This window comes from Acanthochromis polyacanthus, chromosome 18 (genome assembly GCF_021347895.1).
Source record: "Acanthochromis polyacanthus isolate Apoly-LR-REF ecotype Palm Island chromosome 18, KAUST_Apoly_ChrSc, whole genome shotgun sequence".
Classification (NCBI taxonomy): Eukaryota; Metazoa; Chordata; class Actinopteri; family Pomacentridae; genus Acanthochromis; species Acanthochromis polyacanthus.
The window spans coordinates 5,591,101-5,613,631 of NC_067130.1; the positions used below are offsets into that span (position 1 = coordinate 5,591,101).

Consider the following 22,531-nt stretch of genomic DNA (forward strand, 5'->3'; position numbering starts at 1 on the left):
TAAAAAAGTACCACAACAGTTTTGTATTTTATTGCAACAAAAATTGCACAAAGGCTAGAGGAAGAAACAAAAAGAAACACATTTACACATGAAAGCAAAGTCTACAAAAATGGTGAGAAGGCTTAGACACAAAAGTAGAGTAGTGGTATGGTCGGTACGGAGGAGGAATTTAAAAAAAAAAAAAAAGAGCCAACACTGAAAGTACCATGTCGAAGTCAAGGCAGCTAGCGGTTGACTTCTGTCCTCAGGCATCGCAGTCAGACGGCATATGGGATGGGACGACTACAGCACAAATACTGAGAATGTCCAAAACATGCAGATGAGAAAGGAACGTACGATGTTACAGTGGAATTTCATGGTTTCTTTTAGTCTGTAATAGTCGACCCTCTCTCACGTTATTTTGTGAGATGATGAGCGACACATCCATAAACATTTCAGTCCAGTGTTTCCCCCAGGATATAATTTTTCTTGCTGGGGTGGAAAGGCCTCTGAAACAGCATTTAGACCATGTGACATAAAACCCTCCGTTCTGTGTGGCAAGAGAGGCCGTCGGAGAAACACTGTTTCAGTCTGTTACTCCTCTTAGCGGATCAAACGGCATGCTGCTGCAAGGCCAAGCTGCTACTGATGGCTTTTGTGACTGGCATGTAGAGAAAGTGGAATCAAACTTACATAAAAAAAAAAAAAAAAAAGGTCCAGTCTAAGGACAACATAAAACGACAGTTAGATCCACTGAGTTGCAGATTGTGCACCCTGGTCCCTCTCCAGTACAGGCTGGAGACAAAGGTTTTTTTTTTTTGGTATGGCAAACATTAAATTCCAATAAACAGCTATTCTGAACCACTTGGCACAAAAACAACTCCGCTGAGAGTGTTTAAGGCACTATTTGTTACCAAAGTGTGCAGAGAAGCAAAAAAAGGTGAGGGCTAGCGGCATGTCCTGCCTCTTCTGCTTGCTCCTGTTACTACTTTATGGCACATGATTTCAAATACTGCAAAAAGCATCCGTACAAAACACACATTTTATCACTCAGCACACAACCAATCACCGATGACACGATGCAGAGAAATGTGAAGTGTTGGGATGCGCTGGACGGAGGCGTTAGTTTGATAAACACTGTGTGATTCCAGAAGCTCCCTCATTCTTACAGGTGAAATGGAAAACATGAGATCAGTTGTTTTGTGTTAAAAGGCCTCCTGGAAGAAGATGAGGTGAAGTATTTTGTTTTTGCTCATTGTCGTCAGCATCGATGAAAAAAAAAAAAATCACACACACTAAGAGTGACGGAAACAAATATCGCAGGCCGTTTTTATACTGGTGTCAGTGATAAAGGGGGAAAAAACAAGCAAAAATACATAAGACATGACCATTTCAAAAATGATTGGTGAAAAGTCATGTTGAAGAATTGGCCCCTAGCCTCATATTAAGGCCCAATGAAAGTGTTCATTCATAGTTAAGGCTTTTAATGTTGCAAACTCTCTGTCGGCATCTACGTAAAGTTTCCTTTGAGTCCGTCCATAGCAACCACAGGCTTAGGTGTTTCAGAGTGTGCTGTAGTGAGAACCTACACTGCTTCTGCTGCTCTCAATAAGGAGTTACCCTCAGCTCTGCCGCATGAGCTCAGCTTCAGCCAAAGTTCATGCACATGCTCGGAAAGAAAGGGTAGTGTAACATACAGGTCATATCAGTTTTATGTTTGGGTCGTTTAGGATTTTAAGGCGCTACCTCTGAACAATGTCACTAATCTCTTTGACGGAGGACAGCAGCTTGCTGAAGTCCTGCTGTGAGTTGGAGCCCCCTGTGGCAGTGGGGCAAATTTGAAGCTCGCGCAAGCTGTTCTCCAGCTTGTTGATGGCCTCGCGAAAGGCGAACTTGTTCCTCATCTGCTGGATGGAGTCGACGTAGCTCATGCAGTACTTCGACAGGTTCTTGCCGGCCTCCAGCACAGCGCTGTGGCTACCTGTTTGCTCCGAGTTGCGGCAAATGGCTGCGCGGAGCAGCTCCGTACCCTCCAGCACCATCTCGCGTGTCACAGCTGAGTTTGGGGTGCGTTCGGAGGCCTGCCGAGGTGCAGTCTTGCGGAGGGAGCATCGGGTTCTCGCAAGAGGGGTGAACGCAGGGGGTGTGCTCTGATCAGCAGAGGAGGTGAGGGAGGAAGACAAGCCTCCTAGGCTCTGACTGGAAGGGGAGGTGGTTACTGAAGTGGAGGACGTGGAGGTCTTTAACGGTTGAGGTTTGGAGATGGAGCCCAGGGGCAGCTTCTTGGAGCCCTCAGTGTGGGGCGAGCGGGCTTGGTCACTGGCAGCGGCTGTATGGTGGGGGTCTGAGATGGAAGGAAGGCACTTAGCTTTGATGTCTGAGGTGGTAGATGAAGGAGAAGGGAGTTCTTGAGTGGGGCTGCGGGAGATCTTGCCCGTTTTGGCATTGGTGGGCGGCGGAGGAGGGGCCGGCTTAGGTTTCTGTATCTTTCCTCGTTCCCTGACAGAGGAGGAATCTACAGTGTGCTTTTGTCTGCGCGCCCTGCACTCGTCTCCAGCTGCCCCCAAAGCAGGAAACACGTTGGGCTTCAGAAGCTCAGCATGGAGAGCGCTGGTCCTGGAGCTCTCCAGCCCTGGAATACCGGGTCTCTTGACCACCTTAGGTGTCAATGCCTGGGGGCTGGAACCAGGACTGGGATCAGAATCTTTGTTTAAGAAGGAAGGCGACACATCTGATGATGTGGTCAGACGTGGTGGGGGGGTCAGGGTGCCCATTCGAGGAGCATTCTCCCCTTTCTGCTCACTGGTCCTCTTTCGTGGCAGAGCTGGCTTGCCCCCGAAGGTGCCTGAGTCAAAGTGACGCTGGCCCAGATCTCGTGGCAGCGTGACAGATTTCCATGCATTCCCATCTGAGCCAGTGGCCAGACTAGAGGACCAGAGAAAACGCTTTGAGTTAGAAATGGATTCCTCCTCACTAGGTGGCGTTGTGGCTGCCTTGCCTCCTGGGCCAGGCACTGCAGGAGCTCCCTTCTTTCGGGGGAATAAAGGTCCTGGGTAGTTAGGAGCCCCATTTGTGATACCTCCTGCCCCATTGTTGTTAGCACTCAAGAACTTTGAGTCAAGCCCATGCGTAGTGTCATTATTAGCCAGAGATGCACCGTTGTTGAAGCTGTCACTGTCTCGAGGATCTGGAGTCACACCCCTCCTGTCAGGGTGGATGTCCATCTCTCTGAATGAGGAGCTACGTTTGGGTGGAGCTGGTGCGTTCTTCTTCTTTTTCTTAATGAGGCTGAGAAAGCCACGTGTCTTGTCTTTGTCTTTGGGTAGCAAGCGCTCGTCCTCATTCAGGTTGCTGTCCAGGAGGGTGCGCTCTTTCCTGGGAAGCATGGGCGATGAAACGGCCGCCTCTGGCTCCACTGGGTCTAGAAGAGTAGAAAAGACCCGGAAAACCATCAGTGATGAAGACAAATTAAAATGGCTCTTACTCATGATATGTGACTGGTCAGCTAGCTGTTGGAGGTGGCTGCAAAAAAAACAAAAAACATAAAACACGATAACTGGAAAAATGCTGAATTTCAGATCCAAAAATCAGTCAGATATATCTACACTGGACCTGCTTTTGATTTCATAGATTCCCTGAAGTAGAATAACTGTAATCTGACTTTTTTTTTTTTTTTTTTTTTACAAGCAACACCACAACACATTGTATAAGTGCATCTCACCTGGACTATCTCCATCCCGGTTGTCCATGTTTTTGCGAAGAGTTCTGGTCTTGGTGGGCAACTCTGGAGCCTGCTGGATGGAGCCTAATGTTGCCTTCTTCCCCTTCTTCCCCAATTCCTTTTCCACCTCTAAAATGCAAACCCAGAAAAGATTTAAGCAGGTAAACAGATGAGATTTCCACATTTTAAAAGCAGTTACAGAAGATCTAAAAAAAGATCAGGTTAGTAGAATATATCAAAGAAAAATAAAGCAGCCCTGACCATCAGAGATGCTGGATTCCTGAAACATGGTCTCAAAGGCTTGGTGTGTTTCAGCGAATGACGGGCGCTCTGAAGGGCTCCACCTCCAACCTGATCACAAATAAAAATTACAGTTAAGGAAGTCCTTTCAAAAGAAGAAGAAGTGCCTTCAGTCGTATTCTAGATGGATGTGTTTTGTTACTTACAAGCTGTCATGAGCTCATACACCTTCTCCGGACAGCCCTCTGGTCGGTCCATGCGGTAGTCTTTCTCCAGCAGCTCGTAGACCTGAGACAGGTCAATGCCGGGGTAAGGAGACATGCCGTAGGTGGCGATCTCCCACAGCAGCACGCCAAATGCTGGAGATGTAAGAGCAAGACAATTAGTCGTGAGTCATACAAAAATAAAGAATTAAAAATAAATGATTACAGTGTAAGTTCAAGCAATATGAAGGAAATGAAGAATTCAAGCAGGAATGCTGGTGTTGCCGAAATGAGATCCAACTTACCCCAGACATCAGACTTAATGGAGAACTTGTTGTAGGCCAGACTCTCTGGAGCAGTCCACTTGATGGGGAACTTGGCCCCAGCATGAGCTGTGTACGTGTCTCCAGTCATTAACCTGCTCAGGCCAAAGTCTGCAACCTTCACCAGGTGGTTCTCCCCAACGAGACAGTTACGGGCAGCCAAGTCTCTGCAGGGGGCAAAGCAGGGAGGAGGATAAGCGATGGGCAAGACGAATTCTGACTTTCACAAACAAAAATGAAGCAGATCTGAACACACTGTCACTGATGTGAAAAAGAGAAGGCGAGTCAGAAAAAAATCATCAATAGTCTTGTTGCAGCATCCACTGTGGTGCTGGATTTCTGCAGATGTTTTGTGCTGTGCAAGAGTCACAAGCCGAGTCTTGTCGGGCTTTAAAATTAAAATGCAGTTTGGCACAATCAAAGACATTAATCATCTCATCGCTTCTAAAGGGCCTCCTTAAACATGCCAGAACAAACTAGCTATGTTACAACATCGACTTGTGATACCAAGTGAGAGTGAAAGGAGGATTGTTCAGGAATGGGGAGAAAAGAGATAAAGACTTTTAAGGTCACAGACGGTATTCTTGCAGCTCTGACTAAGACCCCACAGCTGATGATTGGGAAACCCGTTGTGATACTGAGGACTAAAATCAGTTCTAGGTGAACACTTTCATGAACTTATTCTATTCTCTTCAAGCTAAAACACTGCCCCCACCTGTGAATAAAGTTTTTTTTCTCCAGGTACTCCATGGCAGAGGAGATCTGTGTGGCCATGTGTAGCAGCACCACAGCGTTGACCTCCTCTCTGTTGCACTCCCTCAGGTAGTCTAGTAGGTTACCGTGGGTCATGAACTCTGTGATAATGTAGAATGGTGGCTCCCGTGTGCACACACCTGCCAAGTACAGAAAGAATATTTTGTGCTAAATTTGTCAGTTTTGGTGCAAAAAGCATCATAAATAAATATTGCTGTTGGAGTCCGTTCTTTATCTCAGCTGAAAGGAATCCTCTATTAAAATGAAATGGTTCTAAATGTGTTCAGTTGCTTTTTTAGGCTTGCTTACCCAACAGTTGCACTAGGTTGGGATGTTTGATCTCTTTCATAACAGCAGCCTCCTTAAGAAACTCCTCCACCTCCATTGTATCCTCCTGAACAGTTGTCGGCAAAAAAAACCGAGGAAAGCCATGAGATGGTGCAGTTGCAAATATATAACACCAGATGGCAGCATTATTCAGCCAAATTAAAGATTTATAGCTTAATATGTGATGTCAGTGGGCACCGAAATGTTTCCACTGGGCTTGATGGATGCTGACATTTGCCCTCTTACTCAGAAAATCATATGTTTGAACCGAGAAGCAGTGAGCATTGCAGAAATAACTTTCTCGGACCATTACACTTGCTCTCTTTGTGCCTTCGTACCTTTAGTGTCTTGACAGCCACAGTGAGGTTGTATTTCTTCCAAACGCCTTCATACACCTCCCCGTACTGGCCCCCTCCCAGTTTGTGCTTCATGGTAATGTCAGTGCGCTCCATCTCCCACTTATCGTAGTTGGGAGACACTCCATAGATGGTGGGCTTGTTGCGCTTTGGCGCCGGGTAGTGCAGCGTGGTGATGAGGCCGTCGGCCACAGTGGAATGGTGGTGCACCAGCTCCGCCAGTGTGTTGAAACGGCTTTCAGACGAGACGTACAGCTGGAGGAACATTTTTAAAAGATTATACAGTTGAGTGGATGCATGTGAGAGGTCAACTAACTCCTGAGAAACATCAAAATTTGATTTATGAATAAAATAAATCTAAACTATATCAATTATGCTTCTCAGCTATTGTGTACGCAACCTTTCAAACCTGAAATATACAAGTTTATGCTATTTTAATGAAGACTTTTGTACTCAAGCTGGCTATAGATGCTAAATGTTATTGAAGGTTGCCATGCCATTATAACTACCAGCGTTAACATAAAAAACAAGGCACTGGTATGTGGAAATCTGAAGTTAAAAGTGACAGTAAAACAGTCCTCGCAAAACTACACCAGAATATGTTCTTCATAAAGAATGATCCTAGCCCACTCCAGACTTGCAAGGCATTTGTCAGGAAGCTGGTGGACGGAAGGATATTGGTCAGGGCTCAGTGGACAGTCTTTTCCATTGTCCAAGTGTTACATAACCCAAAAAATGATTTGCTCCACAATCTGTCTTTTGCATTTCTCTGCTGGTGAACAGGCTCTTTGCATAAGCTGAAGGCGCGTGGAGAAAAAAGTAGAAAAAAAAAAAAGGACCTTGACTGTGGGGAAAATGCCATTGAAATCTAAAGAGGATTTAATGGTCAGTTGGCTGCTCTCAATTCTTGAAACCATGACCATTTACCACATTCAGAGGGAAAAAAAAAGCTTTACTAACACAAAAACTTTTTTTTTTCCAGAGCAATGTTAATCACAGAGTCAGAGTGAAACAAAAGCTGCAGCTCGAGGGAATGCTGAGGTAATCTCAAATTATTGGAGTAGTCTATCATACCAGACTCTTGACTTGGAGCTCAGTGGGAGGATGGAAAACAATATGCGATGGGGAACCGAGTGCATGTGTCGGGCTGTCTCTGTGTGCGTTTGTCCATTTGTTTGTTCTGTGTGCGCACATACTTGGCCGCATCTGTCTGTGCTAATGCATGTCTTAGCATGGGCGTCAGTGTCTGGCCCAGGCCTCACGTCTGCTGGCCATTATGAGAAGCACAGTGGCGGTTAGAGGAATTCTTGTCATAGCTAGCGTTCCTGAAGCTAGCTCACCTCGCTGCATCACACACAGGAGGGGTGACACAGCCAAAATGGCAGTGGCTTCTTGACTGATATAGCATTTTGGGGGAATCCCACACCAGGAAGTTCAGCCAAACATACAGACCTACATGTATCTGTTAGAAATATCAGAATGCAGTTCACTGCATATTTTAAAAAATGTCTGAATTTATTCTCGCTCCAAATACCTCGCCTTCTTTACCCACACTTTTAGGGACAATAAAATAATAAATCTGTCATTTCCAGGTTTGGTTTTCTGTTTTCTTTGAGAGAAACACAAAAACAAACATCTGTTTTTGTAGATTTTTTTTGTGTGCGAGACATTTCTGTCTAACCATTCTCTCAGTGGAGCACCAACTGAAAACAACCCTCTTAGTTGCTGGACTGGACAACCATCTTCACTGTACATCAATCGTTGCATTCCAGTTACAGCAAATACAGAAATGTATGTAAGAAAGAGCATCTGCATGTCTGAATTCAGTTCCCTAAAGGAGGTAACAAAAAGTCTTAGATTTCATTTACAAGGGTCTTGAATAATGGGTCTTGCTTTAGATTGTGATATTTGTTATGACTTTTGTTATGTGGTTGTGGTCCACTGAGATACATTACACATCTAGAAACTAAAAGTTAGACTCTTGCAACAATGGACTGTGAAACACAAGGCTGTTTAATCCTTTTTGTGGGGCTTCAGTCAGTGCAATTAGACTTAAAGTAATTAAAAGACGCTCTTGTCCCCATTGGTTTTCCATCATTCCTTGACCAATAATACTGTGAAAAGATAATTAAGCCATGTTGTATTCAAAATGCCTTCAAACATTTTAACACCATACATACTTGAGTAAAAGCAGGATAAACTTTCAGGTATTTCCACTGATGCCCACCTTGCCGTCAGACGCAGTGTTAATCCTGTAATGGTAGACTCTCCCCTCATACCGCAGAGAAATGGACCTCTGGCCGGGGCTGCTCTCACTCTCACGGACCAAGAAGCTTCCGTTGATGCCAGAACTGAGCAGGTATTCTGCGGCGTTGCGTGACACGGGCCCATGGTACCAGCTGTGTTTCTCCAGACTGTTGACTGGGGTGATGTAGTTGGAGGGAACCCAACCCTGGCCATTCTTTGTCTGTGCCTCGCACCACTCACCGTTGTGGTTGTAACCGAGCACACGCAGCTTCTCACCTAGCCAACACGTGAGATTAAAACACAAAAGTTATCCAACTGTGGGTGAAGAACCTGGGTGAATGCACACACTAATGACTACAGCTCATTCATGTGTTCCACCCTATTTGCACATCTGGAGCTGTTGTGACAGTTTAGCATTGAGAACAGGCTACCATAAATAACATGGACACTGTGCAAGAGATAATGTCAGCAGAAGTCACAGAATCTACAGTTTTTCCTTGAATATAAAATACGCAACTCAGATTAATCTCAAGTTATGCAACTAACTTTAAACATGATTAAATAATAACAGTGGCAAGTATGCAAGCTGAAGTGGAATGCCGACAGTCAGTTATTTGCCAAGCGAATCTGAAGTCAAACAAACCTAGTTCTTTACAACAAAACCAGAAGAGAACACACTGGAAAGTTATGTTGTACTGGGCATTTTCTTGTTTATTCCGGTGCATATGTTCCCTCCTTCCTTCCTCTGTTTGTCTGTGTGATCCATCTGCAGTATTGTTTTACAGTTGGTTCAGTGGAAAAAGACCCACGTGTGGGACCATTGTCAGGAAGTGAGAGTCAGATGGGAATGAACACAAAGAGGGAAGGAGACGGGAAGCAAATAAGCAGATTCCCAGTAACCGTGATAACCTTAGGGGGACCTCAGCTATCTTCTGAAGTGTGGGTCCCTTTGCGTGTCACTTCCAACTAAAAAACAATCACTTAGAGTGCAAACATCCAAGCCCTATCCCAACTTGTTTGAATCATTCTAAACTGGAACTACTTTAAAAATTGGGGGATGGTTGTCATTATTTCTTACAGTAAAAACTTCCTTATAGTGACCTGCTGACCAGGGGTTTAAGGCGCTTAGCAAGGTCCTGATAAGTCCAGCTACAGACATTTGTTGCATGTAATCCTCCTTTTCCTGTCTGCTTTCTAATGCCCACTATCTACTCAAAACCAAAATGCCCAAAAAACACTCTCGTCCTTCCTCCCTCACCTTTGGTAATGCTTAGTGTGTTGTCACCACTGGCCACGAAATCATAGAGTGCGACAAACAGGTTGGGGTCATTCTCGCTGGGTCCGGCCAACAGGTTCTCTTTAGAGTTCCAGCGAGCTGCTTCTGTCAGACCCTGACCCTCGAAGTCTGGTCTCTGGAGAGCTTCTGGAAAAACAGAAAGAAAACAACCCTTTCAAATGACATGTATTTAACTGAAACAGGAGCAAAAACATTTACAACGCAGCACTGAAGACCTGTAGGTGTGTGTTTAGCAAGCTTCACTCTGTGAAGTTTTCCTCAAATGGTTTCACACGGGTAAGGTGATTCAGCAAGTGTCAACTCTTGCCTCTCCACATGTCATTTAAATTCTTCTACATCCCCTTCAACTGTGCCTTGCCCCAACAAGCAGATCATCAGCTGTGATCCCACCATGGGATTAGAGCAATAAACCTGATCATGTGACCTGCACTGTCCTTCATGTCTCTACAACTTTTCATTTCCTGGATTATCCCTACTTAGTTTTCATTTTCTTGAATACCTAGACAACTACACCACAGGAGACCATGGGAATCCATTTCAGCATGAATCTTAACTGTAACTGTAAAATGGATGCGCCATATCTCCGGCAAAGTGCCTGAGTTGGAAGTGCTTTAATTTATAGCTATGTTAATTACAGACAGCACTTGAATTATAGCAATTGTAGAGCAGTAAACGCTTGGAAAACTGACAAAATGTGAGAAAAGGAAGAAAAATGATGAGAAACAAAGTAAATTGTTCTAAAGATGAAGCGAGAGGAGCACAGACTGATGTAAAGTTAAAAAAAAAATGTAACAGCAGTTTGGCCTTGACATGAGCCTGATTATGTGGTTTCCTCAGCTGTTGTCGCATATGTTTTAGAGGTATCTTACATTTCATCCCCCAACCCGCACATCTTTTCATCTGACACAACAGGCTGGGCTGGCATTAGGTTTTCAGCTGCTAGAATTTCACAGCCAGTAGCGAGATGTGAGGAGGGAATGTTTCAGATTAATAAAATGTGAGTTCAAAACGGCGACAACAGTACAAAGTGGCAAACAAACCTGAAAAAGTGATGAAATGCACAGAAAGTTAACTTAACCTCACAAATCTGACTACAAAAAAATAGGTTAGCTGCATACATGTGACATATTAAAGTCTTAATGACTAATGCACAGAAAGCTAAAGCCTTGAACAGCAAAACAGCACCCAGCCGGTACACTTGCTTTCTTTGTGACGTCCCTTCTACTGTCTTGGTGACTGTCCTGGCCAAGATCAGCAAAGCAATTAGCTGGCAAGATAGTCCACTGCAGTCCACCTTGGCCTCGCAAGTAATAAAATAGGCCAACAGCTGACATCTACCCTGCATCATCACGTTTTGGTTTGCACCTTCAGCACTTCCACAGCACATCTCTGCACTGCTTGCATTGCTGGTAGCATTTATCTACACTCTCCATGGCTCTCTTTGTTAACTACAGTTTGTTTTGTGTAAAAATCTTGGAACATCTTTGCCACGTTCTCTACCGCTTTGCAACGGCAGCGTTTGCGTATATTTGCAACTTATATAAATGTTGCCAAATGTTTGATTCGCTTGAATGCGAAAACATCTGTTGACCTGCAGAGTCTGGGGATTTGCTAACATTGGACAACTTGTGAATGTGTTTATTTAGTAATTTAGCAATCATCCGGATCTAATGCAACTGAAAAGATTGCAGACAAACCTAAAAACAGCTAAACAAACATAAAAATATCGACTGCCCCCATGACAATGAAATAAAACTCATTTGCAGTAGAATGGGTCATATATTATTTCACATATATAATTCACAATAACATATTTTTAACCCAAGAAGATCCATCAATAGAAAGAAGTAGCCCATTCCAACATTAGCAGCTCATTCTACCAGTGCGAATAGTCTAAGGGTGAAGTTTAGTTTCTGAGGACAAAGCAAGGGGGATTTGTAAAACTATACTACTGCAGGTTGGTGGTATACCCTCAAGGCAAAAAACAATTAAACGACGTTCATTATGTATTTGATTATAAAACCTTCTGGCAATTAAAGAGTAAGTTTTACTATCGCCTGGCACCACATAAACACTGACTAGCTGTGATCTTTGTACGTGTTAAGACCATACAAATTATATGCATAATTAAAATTCCTAGCAACACTGATAACAGTGGAAACTGCAGAGAGAGCTGATTCCACCCACAGTATAAATTGAGAATATGCTCTACTCCACACTTTCAGCATGACAATGAGTCTAACAAGTGATATTCATTCCTAGAACAGGATTCAATAATTAAAGAATTATAGCTCCAAAGGCTTTTGCTCAGGACAGTTCAGTAACACAGAGCGGCAGGTTTTTGCTAAAACATCTGGATTGATGTTCAAACTTTGATAAAACCTAACAAAAGCTGTAATTAAGCTCATCATAGGCTGCTTTGCTATGCCATGCAGGCAGGAAAAAGAGCTGAATTTCCCACTTACCTGCACAGAAAAACAAGTAGGATTGAACAGTTATCTAATATCTGTCGTATAAAAACATAAAACCTAGGTTTTCATAATTATAGGTCTCCTACTTGTACCCCCTGAAAATCTATTGGGCTTACCTCAATATATCAAAAAACATGCCACTGTCAATGTTGCTTCTCTGAAAAGGTGATATAAGCTTTTCAGTGCTCACTGGAAAGCACTGGAGAAAAAACAAATCTCCTACCTGGACAGTATAACAGGCTTGGTCATTGTTTTTACTTCATAAGTGGATGTTGGAAGAGAGAAAATTTCAGAGATCATCAGTTTGCCTTTGCAATAAATAGAAGTAATATCACCTATGCTATTTTTTTCAGACATAATGCCTTTTGAAGGAGTGTTCAAGTCTGTCTCATCTGAACAAGACCATGGTGTAAAACTCACCATACTTTGATATATCCACTACATAAGGATCATTACCTTGACTTGGGTAAAGGACGATGTGTTCTACAGTAATAGAGGCACAGCTGGATTTGGTGAAACTCAAAGCTATTGAGCTGATTGAAAATAGCTGTGGCAAAGCCGGGGCTAAATAGAAGAGTCACATGCTCCCACTCTGGATGATTTAAGATGTTGTTAAATACAGAGCTGCAAGCGTGTTCTGTACAACACAAGTCTTGAGGGTGATTGTGTCGTGCAATAGACAAGCTTTCCACTCAGAGATCAAAAAGATATGACTCCTCAAAAGAAAAAGTAAAGATAGATTGTAACATACACCTCTGAAACTTTTATAACCCTAAGAGAGTTAACAGGCCCAACACCCTGTCACATGACATTGTTGACAAGTTGCAGGCATCACTGTGTTGGAAGGTCGGTTAAAGACTTTCACACAATCTCCTTTCTCAGGTTATAGGCTCATCAACCTATGCACTCTGAGACAATAAGAGCCAAACGGTGCTCATTTTAGGTCACAAATGTGCCATTTTTTATAATATAATAATGCCACTATAAAGCATGTGAAACATATTTGCTCTAGAGTTGTATTGAGATCGGATCTCGTCATCAAAAGAGTCGCATTTTGATCGACAGACATGAGCAACAGAATAATGCAAACTATTCCTTTGGTCCTTAACAGTCTCCTACTTTTTGTTTACTAGGGCTGGCCCGAATAGTGGTTTGTGGCCTCCGAATATTCGGGCCCTATTAAAGACGAATATATAATTCGTTCCGCCCCGTAACGTCCGTCTTCAGCATCTTGTCTTGTTTTTATGCAACGAAGTGAAGCGTGGCTTCAGAGTCGGCAGCCACCCGGCCATTCGGGTGGTGTTTACAAACACGAATGGAGGAGTCGAGATGAGCCGAAGAACACGGCGGGATGAGCCGAAATGGGCCGAAGGCGCAGGGAAGAGACGAGCTCTGAATATTTTCGTCTGGGGGGAGGAGGGGGTGATCACATCGACATATGTGTATATGTTATAGACATATGTGTATATGTTTATGTGATCACAGGACGAGATGAGCCAATGTGGCCTGAAGGCGGAGGGAAGACAGTAACGCTGCATATTCTTTCCACCCGGTGACGTCCGACGGCGGGAGGGGGGGGCGAATATTCGGATACCAAAATTAATATCCGGATAGTGCCGTAGCGAACGAATATTCGGATATTCGGGATATTCGGGTCCAGCCCTATTGTTTACAATAGAAAACTTACAAAGGATGTCAAAAAATAAAGTTTTTCGCCAGACCTGAAAGTAAGCAAGACATAGTATACTGCTAAGTGTCAGGCCTGGTCATAAAGTGTGTGGGCAGCGAATTTGAGCAGTCCATGCCCCACATGTCCACTTAACGGGCCACAAATACCACAGCTCTTTGTGAGAGGGTCACAGCACACTGACACATGGGCCAAGAAAACGCACACTCACAGAGAGGAAAAGAAAAGTCATAAGAAAAAGCAAACTTGGGAGGTAAATGTGAGGGGAACATAAAGGACGAGAAAGGCCTTTTATCAGACTGCAGCGCTCCAGAGTCATGGAGTGGGAGAAATTACAGCATGTCTTGGCTGCATTACTGAGATGACAGTCAAAATGATTAAATATGTGTGGAACTTGTAAAGAAATTCATAGCTATGACTGCACTGCTATGAGCAATTAGAATGCACCAGAGGCCACCCACAGATGCCAGATAGAAATTTCCTCAAACAGTGGGCTACTTAAAGAAAATAAAACGTCATGTCTGGTTCCACGTGGTCCTGGTGGCTCCAGTCGTCTTAAATGAGCCGATTAACACCTTGGACTAAAGCCAAATGCATCTAACTACCTGGCCCACTGGTAACCAGAAGAGGTCTTGGTCCACGATCATGAATCTATATGACAGTGTGGTCCACCTCTGTCAAGTCAGCCTTGGTAATAATCCACATATTTGTGAAGCTGAGAAAGGAAAAACCTCAAGTTTACATATTTTTCTTGCATCACCTGTCATTACCAGAGTAGTAGGTGGCAGAGAACAAGGGGAACAGATTCAGATCTCATGCCTAAAATAAGTAGGACATATTGTGAGGGAATGTTCAGACCAAGCCCAACGGAGGTAAGAAGGGAACATATGAAACAGGTAAAAATCCACCTACTAAACATGAAAGAAGTAGCATTTCCTTTATTTAGATGGCAAGTTGACATAAAATACTGAACCCCCATTTTCTCGCTATTATATCCCAAACTACAATTCTTCCAATGAGGTCAACTGATTTTTTTAACAGGAGCAAAAGATAAATAATGCCTCCCAGTTAGTTTAATTTCAGTTGGAACATCTCAGCATGAGATTTGCTGTGTCTTTTACCATATGGTCTAAAAATTAGAGACTCTTTATCACTGTCATCCACTTCAATGGGGAGGACTATTAACTCTATTAGATCATTTGGTTGCACAATGTTTGGCAGACAGAAGTCCTAACTGAGTCTTCCATTACTAATCAATTAACTATGTTGATTATGTAAAGACTCAATGTGCCCTGGATTTCTTCGAATTCCCCTCGTGTTTCATACATCATTCGCAAATCAACTGTGCATGACATCGGAAAGAAATAAGAAAAAATATATATCCATGTTATCTTCTAAATTTATTATGGCTACAGTGAAAAATATCCATGCAGTGGAACACAGAGAAGTGAAAAGCAGAGTGCAGACTGAGATTAGATCCCCTCTCTTCATAAACAAGAGTTAAGTGGGACATGGCCAGGAGTCAGATTTCCTTGTATTCTCTTCTCCGTCTCTTTTTCCACTTTTTTCCTCTGCAGCTAGCCAGTGTGTCTGGCCTCCCTCACCCTCCCCTCCGCTCCCTCTCCGCTTTCCCCTCCCCATTCTTCAGTTTCCACAGCTCAGAAATCATTGTTGAGACTTTACACGGTGATACTTCATCTTTTCTCCATCTCCCTGTGCTTGTTAGCCCCAGCATTTTCCCCATTTCTGACATCTCAACTGTGATATTTGTCTATACCTCTCCAAAGCAAACTGTAAAATCGAGGCCCATTCTTAGAGACAACATAACAGCCGTTACTAAATATCCTTACCTTCCAAGTAACAGCTGGAGGAGGACGAGAGGCCTTTCTTAGATTTACACCCCACCAATTTCAGGCATATCTCCAACATTTTCATTTGCTTTCTTTCCCTTCCCGCTGAAATTTTGTGGGTTATTCAAATCAGATGTCCTTCGAACGATTACCGTCTACATGTGTCCAACAAAAGAGGAAAAAAAATCAAATACAAAAGGAGAAACAGCAACAAGCAGAAATGTATACTGGTTCAGTTTTCCCAGTTCCTTCCACCTTCTGTAAATCTTTTTGTCTTCGTCTCTTTCCGAAACTGAAAGAGTCCGCTGTCCGGCAAAGTCTAACAACTTTTTCTTATGAGCGTCTCCATGTTTTTTTCCACTTTGGCTTTCGGGCTTCTGGTTAGCTCCACTTCTCTAAGACGAAAGAACGATCCAAGAGCAGAAAATCGGTTCAAAAGCTCGCTAGTGTTGCAGATGTGTCAGTGGAGCAGGCAGTAGGGCAGTGTGAGCAGTGCCATTCCTCTCTCCTGTCCCCTGTGTGAGTGTGTATCTGAGGCACAGGGACTACTCGTGCTACAGCTGCCAACAAAGGGCCTCTTTCAGGCTCAGCTTGCTGCACTCAATGACATCAGCTGAGCCCTCCCACCTCCAGCGATGGGAGGGAGAGACCACTACCACACACATTCTCCAAGAAGAATACAAACAACACTTCAACGGCATCCAAAATTCATGCCAGCATGCGAGACAAAAGCTCCAGAGGTCTTGTTTAAAAATGTGAAGAGTTTAAATTCTGTGTAATTCTAATACATTTATCCTCTCGTCCTGTTCTGAAGTTAGAAGATAATTACACGATGCTCCGCCTCCAACTTTTGACCCCCCACCCCTCTCTGTCTTTCTGCCACCCTCTCTCCTTCTCAGCTTTGGTTTTTCCCTCTCTCTCCAGTTCCAAATGTTTACAAGTTGAGGAATCAGTCCGGGAAAAAGGACCAGGTGGATAAAGGCAGTGAGGAAAGTTTAACCTTTGTCAGTCTGGCTTCATACACCACTCAGACAAGCCTCATTTGACACAGATCATTTCAAATGGGAATGAAGCGAGCAATGTATTTACATTCAGCAAATGAGAACATGCATATAATGGTTTCTGGAGAAAAATGTGCGGCCGTAAGTTTAGTCACATTTCTTAACTAACCCAACTCGAACTAAGTCGAGTGGAAAAGTAAAAACTATGATTAAAAACAATTAGAATAAGAATGTCACAACGGCTGCGGTTATAAATGCATCTGGGAGTGTCAATGGCATCTGTCAAAAAATTAATGTATTGTGGGCTGTGGCCTCTGTGTTCTTATTCCAATTGCTAATGTTATTATTTCATCCCACCAAATGACGCAAACTTCTTAGTAAACTCCTTATTTTCTATTTCACGTTTAGCTCCCTTCCTCTGTTGCTCCAGCTGACCACTATACATATTACTGCTCAACATCTGATTACATTCTGCTGAAATATTCCTTCTCCCATTCATCACTACAGTATTCCACAAGTGAGAATTATGCAGTTCTTTGAATATACTGTAGATAATGGGTGAAGACGACATCAAAAACATTCACAGTACCTATTGCAATTCTAAACAACAGCCATAAAACAAATACTGCAGTCAGGAAACTTGTCTCTTTTCTCATCTCATTCCTGAGGTTTACTTTCTTTTTATTGCCGGATATTGCTGCGTTTCTGTTATTATGTCCACTCAAGCTTTATGGGCTAAAAGGATTATTGATCGTCATTACACTGAAGACTAAAACCACAAGAGCAGCTGCAATCTACTGAGTACGTCTGGCAAATATTTTCCACACAAATGACAATCATCCCAGATTGTGTGTATGTGTTTGACTTCACAGATAAGAGGTCCAGTCAAGTGGGTGATTACATACTGTTGGGAAGCTGACTCGATGACACCATATCACCTATTATGTGTGCCAAACCAGTTTACTGGCTGACCTCCTCCTTGCAATTTCCAATCAGAGAACAAAAGAAGTGACTATAAATACGTCCCATACACATAAGTGCACAGATCCGGAAACAGCTTCTACTTTACGTAGCTTCCAAACTCCAAATGTAAAGCAGTGACGAGCTGACTGAAAGTTTGTGTTAAACAAAGTTAAAATCTAATCCATTTCTTCAGACACCAAAATGACTATACAGTTGAATAAACTCCTCTCTAAATCAGTTCTCTACAAAAAATAGAAGCATGGATTCCCAAGGAAGTACAGAATAACTGAACGATTGTTGCATTACATATATATTTACAATACCGGTCAAAAGTCTTATAATGCGGGTGCTCAGATAGCTCAAGTGGTTGAGTGGGCGACCCATGAACAGAGTTATAGTCCTCAACGCAGTGGCCTGGGTTCGATTCCAGCTCATGGCTCTTTGCTGCAGGCAAACTATATTACTTACTTTCCTGTCTGTCTTTCTACTAACCAGTTCAATAAAGCCAACAAAAGGTTAAAAAAAAAAAAACTACTTAGAACGCTCCAGTTTCTCATGAAAATTTAAGTAGTAAAAGTCCAATTAATTGACTGAAATGGTACAAAGATAAGCGGTGAACTGCCAGAGGTTAAAAAACAGGTAAGGATATCCAAAACTGAACATTAATGTACGTTTCAGAATTATACAAAAAGGCCTTTATCAGGGAGCAAGAAATGGGTTAACAACTTAAAGCTGTTCTGCAGCAGTGGAGGTTGATCAGGCTTTGAAAGTTGGTGCTACCAAATCCCACAAGTGTTCCAACTTTTCCTGATTACCTACAACCCCGTCTGTCTGCATGAAAGTGGTGTTGGAACACACTGTAGCACCATACCCTTGAGAACATTATTTGAACAGTATTGTCCTGCAGAAAATAGTGTGTTGCTATAAAAATGGCGAGGAAAAGGCAATTACCAATAGAAGAGACACAGACCATCATAGCATTTAAAAATGGAGATCTTTCCTAAAGAGAAATTGTGAAGAAAGTCAAGGTGTCAGCGAGTACATTATTCTTAACCATCAAAAGGCATTCAGGAAGTGGAGGAAACTCTGACAGGAAGAAGTCTGGAAGACCCAAAGCCACAACAGAATCAGAAGACAAGTTTCTGAAAGTCAACAACTTGGCGATAGGCGGCTCACAGGACAACAGCTTCAAGCACAGCTTAATAGTGGTTGTACTGAGCAAGTCTCAATTTCAAATATGGAGGAGGAAGCATGATGGTCTGGGGCTGTTTTGCTGGATCCAAGGTCGGTCACTTGTACAGAGTGAGAGGAACCCTGAACCAAAACAGCTACCACAGCATTCTGCAGTACCATGCAGTACCCTCTGCTATGTTCCTAGTTGGTCAGGGATTCATCCTACAGCAAGATAATGACCCAAAACATAAGTCCAAGCTATGCCAGAACTACCTTAGGAAAAAAAACAAGATGGTAGGCTTGAAAACATGGAGTGGCAGCACAGTCGCTAGAGTTAAACCTCATGGAGCTGGTTTGGAATGAATTGGACAGAAGAGTGAAAGCAAAGCAAAGTACAAGTGGCACATTTGTAGCACATGTAACTAACACTGCCTTCAAATGGAAATTGTAGGCTCGTAATTACGACATAGGAATGCATGTAAATGAACGTTCACATGGTGACACCATCCGCAAGTCATAAGAACACTTCTGCTAGGCAATGGTAATATGGATGTTTCATCAGCACCGAGAAGCCACTTATGATAACCTTTAAGCACGTCAATAGGTTGGTATTGTAACGTACGAAATGCAAGCACATAACGGAAAGACTAAGCCATTAGGAATATCAACAGTTGCCTCAGACATTAAGAAATTAAAATCTGTTACAAGCCACTGAAAAAATAGCTGCACATCATTCATAATTGCTGGACACATAAACAAACAAAACGACATGGTCATCAATATCCCCGCCACATGTGATGTCTATGAGTCTATATCCAAAATAGTGATCAAGGGCCATAACTCTGTTAAATATCATCGCACAGGTCTCATTTTCGAACTTGATCAAGGTGTCCATGGTGTGAAGCTACACACTAAATTTCGTAATCCTAGCTGTAATAGTTTCCAAGAAAAGCTGTCCCCTTCATGTCGGACGGACGGACGGACGGACGCCAAACCTATATACCCCTTTTCCACTTCGTGGAGGCGGGGGATAATAAAACGTGTCACAACTTGTGACCTTGAAGTTTTCCGAAAATTTCCAGTATTGAGGACATGAATACAATATAGAGGCATTCTAATGGACTCTTGTCAACATGATAAACACAGTCCCATTTGAAATGAATAAAAATCCTCAAATCTCAGCAGCACTGAAGGTTGAACCTTTACTTGACTGTATTTTAAACTGCATGGAGATTTCTAAACAACTCTGAGTGACATAAGTGTTTCACAGTACACTGTGCAATGTAAGCCACTATTGTTTCGGTCTATGAACAAGTTTGCACTTGGTCATGATGAAAATTTGATCAACAGCTCAGATAATGTGCAGATGCTCAGTAACAAGTACAGGAATGCACAAGGACTATTACATAAGTATGTATAAAAAAACAGCATTGAGAAATTGAGTTAGAATAGACTAGAACAGCTTTATTGTCATCATACACGGGGGCATTATGAAAATGTAAATAGCTGTCACTAGATGATGCATTGACAACAAGCTATGAGTGACAAAATAACATTAAATAATAAAATCAAATGTACATGCTAATTGATTTATCAAAGAAGAGAGCTCTTCTTATTGCCAACAATCTTCTGTCTGGATTAGGTGTTGTAAATATTCAAAGCATGAAAATCTAAAGTATTTGTGTATCCTTGCAATAATGACACAAGTTCTGACAGCTAGAGGGAAAAATTTGTGGGATTTTAAAAGAAATCCAGATCAGGCTTTTCATTTCAAACTGAGAGTAATCCAACCAACTCAAAATCACAGATGACTGAAAGCATAAAGAAAATAAATACACAAACGCCGCAGCACTGACATGGACAGGCCTATCATTACACATCCATAACAGCTTCGACAATTCTCATTAGCAATTATATGAATCCTTCAACATGCATCAGTCAGACTGGCTTTGTTAGTAATGACCTCAATACCCTGAACATCCACAGTCACATGGCACCAGGCTCTATACCATTGCTGCAGTGCTGGTATGGCAAACATTTGTGTTCCTCTCATGCACCACCCCAAACACCAATTAGGAAGAAATGCAGGCTTCCTCAAACTCTGAGAAAGGCCCATTAACTTACCGCAGTCACAAAGTGTCGGGCAAGATGAGAGGATGAAGGGAAGAGAAGAGGGGCTATAAAAATGGAGGAGGAAAGAGGAAAAAAGGTTGCAGATGGAGAAACATGAAGCACATTGTTTGGAAGTGAGCTCATAGGAGAATCACTCACTTGCGTTTTATAATCCGGACCTAGTATGTTAACAGTTAGCTGACGTACATCCACCAACGAGAGGGCTTTTGGCCTTTTGTCTCTCATGTACCCCCCCCTCCTGCTTTCCTGATTATTTTCTGCAAATTTTAAGTAGAGAATAAACTCATACTATACATTTGCAAATCTTACTGTTGACATGATCCATATAATACATTTCAAATCCTTACTATTTTCACTAATTATAGACTGGGCACTGATTTTCCATTGCTCTTTTACCCATATGCACCGAGCAGGAATGCAACTCGACAATTCAGGCTATTACAAGATTATCTGATACTGACATCTGCTATAAACATTTTTTATACGATGATATGTGGTAAGGCAGCGAAGGCAGAGGTAGACCACTAACATGTACGATATTTAAAACTGGTCATGCTGATGCTCATGAGAAGAGAAAATTAGGAGTTGGTAAGAAGATCTGTTTGAGGACTGCTAGCTCTCTGTCATGCCCACTTCACGCCTGAGAGCACACACACACACACAAACATAATCGCACTGTCTAACAATGTTAGAAATGCAAGCCAGCCAACACATGGCATAAATCCTCATCCATCTAAGCTATGGAACAAGTGTTATTAAACCAAGTAAGTTTCCTAATTACGAAGTAGGAAAAAAAGGGTGGGAAACAGGGAGTGCCACAAAGCAGTGCAGATTCCTAATAATGATTTTGCACTGCACATGGCTCATCAATTCATTGCCCAACTGAGCAATCATATCAATCTGTAACTGTCAAGTGTACTTATATATCAGACCAGGTATCATATATGTAACATATGGGTGTGTGTGCGCACATGTGGCTGTTTACTCAGGGTCCTCTTGAGAATGCAGACAGAGTGTCTGAGGCGTGTAGACCAGCAGATGAGGTTAAGAGGTTTAGAGTTCCACATAATTCTCCACTCAGTGTTGTCCACAGGGAGAATGGACACTTGAGAAGAAAAAGGTCACTGCTCTAGTTCAATGTTAAAGTTTCAGCATCAGTCTGTGGTGCTAATATGTCACCAATGCTGGCAACAGTGAAACCAACAGACAAACTTAGAAGCAGATAAATAGATTTTCCTAAAAGCTGCTGTCAACAAATGGACACAAAGAACAAGACAAGCATCCTTATGTCGATTCTCTCTGGGCTTTTTGAAAGTTGTTTTCCTGCCATAAACTGGCCCAGAGGTCATTAAACAAAATTGACGATGAAATTCTATTTATGTGCATCTGCTCTCACACAATCAATATCTCTTTAGCCTAAACCCTTCCTATTTGAGGTGACCCACAGAGAATACGCTAAGTGCTCAGCTTTACACAAGTCTTCAACACAGACAGACCAGGCTGCCGGCATGCTGAGCTGAGGCAGGGAGTTAAACCCAGCCGGCCTATTGGAAAAGGAGCGGAGGAACCATTTTATCATGATGACAGACACAAAATAGGGCAACACAAACCAGGTGACTAAGCAGAACCGTTGCTCATTTCTCCACATGACAGAACGTTGTGACAGGTCCATCATGCGCCAGAAATATGCAAACCATGCATGAGCGCCAGAAATGAGCAAACCCTTAGAGAATTGAAATGTATGGATGCTAGCCCAGAGTTTAAATTTCATACTTTGAGCAAACAGACAGGCAGGTCGAATATACAC

General features: G+C 42.7%; 1 protein-coding gene across 2 annotated transcripts in view; it reads right to left on the bottom strand.

The window, feature by feature from the left end:
* Positions 1-5: 5 nt before the first annotated feature.
* The window catches only part of abl1 (c-abl oncogene 1, non-receptor tyrosine kinase), a 37,198-nt gene continuing 14,672 nt past the window's right edge, over positions 6-22,531 (bottom strand). The window contains exons 1-11 of one of the 2 annotated variants that reach the window (XM_022215489.2): positions 15,455-16,118; positions 9,408-9,572; positions 8,130-8,425; positions 5,885-6,157; positions 5,529-5,613; positions 5,182-5,359; positions 4,449-4,633; positions 4,147-4,299; positions 3,962-4,051; positions 3,701-3,829; positions 6-3,400 (exon numbers count right to left, since the gene is read on the bottom strand). In XM_022215489.2, the coding sequence (XP_022071181.1) occupies positions 1,722-3,400; positions 3,701-3,829; positions 3,962-4,051; positions 4,147-4,299; positions 4,449-4,633; positions 5,182-5,359; positions 5,529-5,613; positions 5,885-6,157; positions 8,130-8,425; positions 9,408-9,572; positions 15,455-15,539 (3,318 nt within the window). In that variant the 5' untranslated portion in view covers positions 15,540-16,118 and the 3' untranslated portion in view covers positions 6-1,721. Of the gene's footprint in view, positions 3,401-3,700; positions 3,830-3,961; positions 4,052-4,146; positions 4,300-4,448; positions 4,634-5,181; positions 5,360-5,528; positions 5,614-5,884; positions 6,158-8,129; positions 8,426-9,407; positions 9,573-15,454; positions 16,119-22,531 lie in introns of those variants that run through there. The other variant, XM_022215482.2, reaches the window with a different exon arrangement.